Here is a 6,824-nt window from a genome sequence, read left to right as displayed (position 1 = left end):
TGACGGTCTTCAGTGGACAACCTGGTGGCTCTGATACCAAACTGTAACGCCCGTATTTTATAATAATAAACTCGAAGATTAATTTTAATAATTTATATCTTAACAACCATATGGATCGGGATCCCGAGTATCAAAATACAAGTTAAAAGTACTTTACTAATATGTACATATATTATTTATTATTATATTTTTTTAAAATTTTGCGAACATGCATCTTCAAAATACAGACTCCAAAATATTAAGAGATCGAAACCCTCCAGGTTGCACTGCCGCGATATGTACAATCATGCCGAGCTCTGCCTCACTGTTCCTCCAGCTTTGCTTTTCCCTTACCTACACAAAGTAGCAAACTGATGAGTCAACAGACTCAGTAAGATATGCAAGAAAATATAAACATAATGAAATGTCGGCTTTATGATTGAGCCGCCCTGAGCCCAATAACCAAGCTCACCAAATGGTTAAGAACGTTCTTAAGGGAAGTACGACTACTATACCAAATGAACTAAAGTACCAAGATCTGTACTTGTGTTGGTAGAGCCCTAACTGTACTCCCGGGAATTACTAAGTGTTGTACCACGAACACGACGTACCCCGGGTACTCGTGTTGGTAACACTGTAACCACATCAATATGCAGCACTATACTAACACCCTAACAATCAATCGTATCAGTGTTAGTAGTACTAACAAACAAAACAAGCATACACATTCATATATATATTCTTACGCTATCTTACCTCGTTCTATGCTCAAGTGTGCCGGTCAGCCTGAGTGGAAACGCAGCTAGACGCTTTACAGGGCCCTAAACCATAACATTCAAAATCTGATGAGAGACACGCTAAACACTTTACGGGGATTTAAAGTACAGACTAAGCTTAACCCTATCGATAAAAAGGATGCCAACACCTTAAATTATTTGAAAACGGGAAAAACTAGGGCTCGGGAAAAAAGTCCCAACCGGCAGGCTGGTTCCCAACCGGAACCCCAGTTCCTGGGTACCAACCGGTCGACCGGTTGTAAGGGGCTTCTCAGAACCGGTCGACCGGTTCTGAGCTGGGGACAAAAATTCGATCCCCTTAATTCAAATCAAGCCTAAACTTTACTAAAACTTCCAGAATACCTGTAAACATCATACTCAACCAATCCCAAGCAATAAAACTCAACAATTCACACAAATTTTCAAATCACCATTAGAGAGTTAAGTTTGAGTTCATAAACTCAAACTTTACTCCAACCTCAAATCAACCATTAACTCTAGCTGAAATCATCTCACACAATAACAAATAAACTCCAGAACATCCACTCAAACTCTTATATATCTTACAGCAACAGAAATTTAAAATTCATTCACAAAACCTAACTTAAACTAAAGAAAACCTGAGAAAGAATAGCAAGAAGAAATACCTTGATTGGAACTTCAAAACTCAACTAGATTAGTAAGATTTTAGCAAGAAAAACCACCCTCCTTGCTGGCTTGATGGATCGAAAGAGAGGGAAAGAGAGAGATGAATATGGAGACTTCAATGCTAAGTTTCCTCTAACTCACTCCTTTCTTCTTTTCTCTCTCTCTCTCTTTTTTTTTTTAATAATTACCTTCTATTAATGAAAATATACCACCAGCCCCTAAATCCACTACAAGACAAAGCTCATTAAGGTAAAAAGACCTATTTAACCTTTGACCAAGCTTAAACAAATAAAAACTTCCAAGGGTAAATTGGTCAAATAACAAACCCCGAAAATTCTAACGTCTCTAAAATTTAACTTATAACACCCCACTAAAATTCTAGAAATACAAAATATGACTCTCTAAAGGCCCAACGCCGCTTTCCACCGCTTCCAAACACAAACACAGTATTTGGGTAATTTACATTGAATAGCATAATAACATAAATGATATTAAATATATTTCCAAAATATACATTTCATAATTATTAAGTAATCTCATACATAAATCTTAATTATTTAATAATTCAAGGTATTAACCATATGCGGTCTTTACATGATTGATGGTGAGATTGTTTGTTTTGGGTAACGAAGTAGAAGAAAGAATTCTAAAATTTGAGCTATAATTGGCCATTGAGAAATGACGAGGACTGTTTAGGCATCTGATACCATGTTGAGGACAAGAACAGAAAAAAGTTAAAACTAGAAGTAAATAAACCAGTGTGATTCTATTGATGAAGATGAACTAAGTTACACTGATTATACATGGCAACTTTTATATACAAAGCTAGGAGAAGAGAAGTTGGTTACAACAAGATTCAGACATCTCACAATAACAGAAAAATAATTAACTAATGTAACTAACTATACTATCATTTAACAGAGGATCTCTTTAGCTTCGTGCCTTTTTTAATAAAATTATTTCTTTTTCTCAAAATATATATAATTAAAAGTTAATACATATAATAGTAAAAAGTTCACTTCAATAATTGAAGGTTAAATTCTAAAGAGAAGCACTAAAAAAATACAAAATAAATTTTATATTAAAAAAACATTATTTGAATTTAAAATGTTTATTCTTAACATATACTCAACCATCAAAGTGAAACAATCTATATGTTATTATTTATGTATTAATTTTTTTTTGTTACTTTATTCAAAATGAATAAGCAACAGACTTAATTGAAGGAGAGATAATTTTCAACTATGAAAACTCATTGTCTAACCAAATAACATACAAAAACGATATCAGAATAATTTAAACAAAAATATTTACTTTGAGACTCGAACAATCCTTTTGAAATATTAAATACACCTGTATTACAACCAAAACCAAATCAAATATAAGTAATTTTTTTAACATATATATTGAAAAGAAAATATTTGGTTAGCAAAAATCAATATTAAAGATTTAGGATAATTTAATTAACAATGTCGTATGGTGCTTATTAGTAAAGCTAATTAGGATTTTTACCCCCTAAACTTTAACATGTACCAAATTATGCCACCTGAATTTTTTTAGCCGTTAAAAATTCCCTCTGAACTATTGAGATTGTTAGATTTAAAGACTTTTGTTTAATTTCATTCAATTTTACTATTTCAGTGATTGTTTATGTACTAAACCACGCTCTCCAGTCTTTGATATCTACCAAATCATGCCCCTCAAACTTTGACATGTACTAAATCATGCCCTCTGAACTTTGATCCATGTTAGATTTTTTTACTAAAATTTGATAAAAGTCTTTAAATTCAACAATCTTAATAGTTCAGGGGCATTTTCAACGACCTTAAAAGGGAGCGTGATTTGGTACATGTCAAAGTCCGAGGGGAAAAAGTCCTAATTAGCTTATATGTGGGTATTACATTGTGGTTGAGATCACTATTTGAAACCCATCTATTTCGATGAATTTTACACTACTTTCTAAGGCTATTTGAAAAAATTTACAAACCGTCAAATCTAAATAAACCGTCCAAATTAAATCGAATAAACCGACAAAAAATACAACTCAAATAATTTTACGAAAATTCAAACCTTCGATGTATAGATTGGGAGGGTTGAACATTATTCTAACCCGCCCAAATAACATGAATAAACTGAATAAATCGATTTACATATTTTTTACTAAAATTATCTATAATATAATATATAAATTATGTTTAATAATTAAATTATTTTACATTTAAAGTTTGTATTTTATAGTGTTTAATTTGAAATTTAGAATTTATAGTTGATAATTTTGATTGTATTTGAATATTGAAGTTGAAATTTAAAATTTACATATGAGTATATTGTTTTTATTCTATTTTTTTTTTAAAAAAATATTATTTAATTCTTTAATGTTTATTTAATTTATATTTGTTTTTTAACACTAATTTAAACCACAACCCTTTTAATCCTGAAAAGCATATATTATACATTTATTTTTCCAAATCAATTATTTAAACACCAAACAATAATAAAAAAAATATAAAATGAAAATCGGTTTAAACAGGTTAACCCGGCCGAACCGATAAAAATCATTGGGCAAGTTACACTTTTTTGTATTTTCTTATTGACCAAGTTATAATTAAATATTTGCAATCTAATATTTATATTGAGCTGATAAAAATACATTATAACCTGTACACCGATCCTTTGTAAAATCATGCATGATTATATTCTGCTATTATTAAATATTATAATAAGATTGAAATGTGACAATTAAATAAAAAGAGTAACTATTTGTAATTGTAGCTCTTTTAAATTTAAAGTGTGTAATTAAGTGAGTTATTATACAAATTTATCACGAGACTGAAAGCTATCAATATTATATAGTTGTTAGAAGAGATTACAACACTCATTTAAGTGGTAATTAAAATAAGTGGAAAAACGTTGGGAATTGAAAGAAGTTACAAAAATTTATTCATGTGTATCCTGGAAAAGTGTCAGACCACATGTTGTTTGAAGGGTTTTTAAGAGAAATATTGTTGGAGACTCATTTTTTTTTAAGATAACAAGCTGCAAGAGAAAGAAAACAAGAAAAGCAGCAGCAAAGAAGGGACCGATCAATCCCCACTAGACATCTTCTCTCAGCCTAAGAGCTTCTTTTGCAAGACCATGGGCATCCATGTTGAGTTGACGAGGAAGGAAATGCAAGGAAGCTTCAGGGAAGTTGGAGAAGAGCCACCGAATCCGAGACACCAGACCAGAAAGAGCAGAGCGATCATGCCAATCACTGTTAACTTTAGAAACCAAAAGCAAGCAATCAGAGAAAATAAACTTTGGCCGCAACTGAGAATCCAAACACCATAATAGACTTTGCAAAAGAGCCTGCCCTTCAGCAAAAAGAGGAGAAGAAGCCCCTGGCATTTGGCGATGATGAGAAACAATAGGATGTTGCCAACCAGATTTGAAAATGAATCCAGTTCCTGTTAAAGCATTCTGTTTATCAAGGGCTGCATCCACAAAAAGAGCAGGAGAATCTTCTTGGAAGCCAATTGATTGCAGTCGCTGAAGATGCTGAGATATGGAAGAGGCTACTGAATTCGGTTGAATTACACGATAGCTTTGTTGAGCTTCATTATAATCCTGTAAATAATGAATAACAAACTCTTCCACATTGTTAATAAAACCAGATTTTTGAAATAAAATTGAGTTTCTAGTATTCCAAAGATGCCAGATAATAGCAATAAAAATCAGAAAATCCTGTGTAGAGATATGATGTAGAGCCTGAAGATAAAAATCCGCAATGTCAGTTCGATTGTAAGCATGGTAAAATTGTTTGAATCTTGAAGACTTCCAAATGTTCTTTGCTCTGGGACAACCTAGAATGGCATGAGTGACAGATTCAATGTTGTTACCACAAACAGGATAACTAGAATGAGGGATAATCTTTTTATGGTACAAATTTAATGCGCAGGGTAAAATATGGTGGAAAGCTTTCCAAGTGAAATGCTTAAGCTTGGGAGGGATAGGAAGGGACCATAACTTTTTCCACCAAGGCTGAAAGGGGTTGGGGTTGGAGGAAGAAGGAGCATCAATAGAAGCAAGGGTAGAAGCAAGATGGTAAGCTGATTTGACTGTGATAATGCCAGAAGGATGAAATCCCCAAATGAGAGAATCATACAAAGTTGGATCCAGAGGAATTTGGAGGATATGATCTACCTGGTAAGAGGGAAAAAAATGTTGAAGCTTAGGCACATTCCAAGTATTATCATGGTTTATAAAGAAGGAGACAAAAGCTTGGGAAGGATCAATTGGGTGTATGAGAGTTGGACTGAGAACGTTAGGGATCCAGTTAGGTGCAGATAAGGAGATATTGGTACCAGCCCCAACCTTCCAGACCAGACCTTTCTTGAGCAATTGACGGCCCCAAAGGAGACTTCTCCAGGTGAAAGAAGAGTTATGGCCAACATAAGCATTCAGAAAATCAGTATGTTTAAAATAACGAGCTTTGAGGATAGAATGGATGAGAGAGTCTGTGTTAGTCCACACTCTCCAAGCTTGCTTGGCCAACAGAGCTTGATTATGAAAGGATAAGGTACCAAAACCCAAGCCACCAAAGAACTTGGAAACAGAAATGGCAAACCAATTTTTCCAGTGGACTTTGTTAGTACCCTGAGATCCCCACCAAAACTTTGCTATAGCACTCTGGATTTTTAGACAAATAGATTTAGGCACCTTAAAACAGGACATAGCAAATGAAGGGATTGCTTGAACCACAGCCTTTATAAGAGTTTCTTTCCCAGCTCTAGAAAAAATCGATCATTCCAAGAATTCAGACGAGAAGAAACACTTTGGAGGAGATAATGAAAAATGGAATCGGTAACCCTGCCCACATAATGGGGAACAACAAGGTATTTACTGACGAAACCCTCCCCAGTGAGATGTAAAGATTGTCGAAATTGATGCTGGGAATCAGCAGAAGTGTTTGGGGAAAAAAAAATTTAGGACTTGTCCCTGTTGGAGACTCATTTTTATCATTTATTGAGTGAGTGTACAAATGATATAAAGTCAATGCGGGAAGTTTTGAACCGTTTGGAATTATTTTGCAAAAAGCTGAAATAAAATAACTGTTACTAGTTACCAGTTACTAGTCTTAAGTAAATTGCCATTACAGGCGACATGTCACCTGACTAATTTTAAACATGTAATTTTAAATGTTTTGTGAATGTTGTATTCGGTTCTAACAACTCCCATAACTCCCAAAGTTACCTATTTAAGTTTATAAATGCTTAATTTGTCATTGGTAATATTCAAATGCAAATGCTTTATGATATTGTTATTCATGTTCAAATAAGAGTGAATACTCTATAAATAGAACACATAATGCTACAATGTTGAAAACATAGAAACCTTGTTAAGATATATTCATCCTTAAACACTAGACTAATAATATGAGAC

At 33.3% G+C, this 6,824-nt stretch overlaps 1 protein-coding gene across 1 annotated transcript; it reads right to left on the bottom strand.

Annotated features, from left to right (window-relative positions):
* Positions 1 to 4,496: 4,496 nt before the first annotated feature.
* LOC133032183 (uncharacterized) lies at positions 4,497 to 6,116 on the bottom strand. The gene has a single exon (XM_061106049.1). It carries the CDS (start codon positions 6,114 to 6,116, stop codon positions 4,497 to 4,499), a length of 1,620 nt encoding a protein of 539 aa, XP_060962032.1.
* Between the last annotated feature and the right edge of the window lie 708 nt (positions 6,117 to 6,824).

The sequence above is a fragment of the Cannabis sativa genome, chromosome X, assembly GCF_029168945.1.
Source record: "Cannabis sativa cultivar Pink pepper isolate KNU-18-1 chromosome X, ASM2916894v1, whole genome shotgun sequence".
Lineage (NCBI taxonomy): Eukaryota > Viridiplantae > Streptophyta > Magnoliopsida > Rosales > Cannabaceae > Cannabis > Cannabis sativa.
The sequence above is the reverse complement of the archived record's forward strand: the minus strand, read 5'-3'. Positions and strand labels throughout refer to the sequence as shown.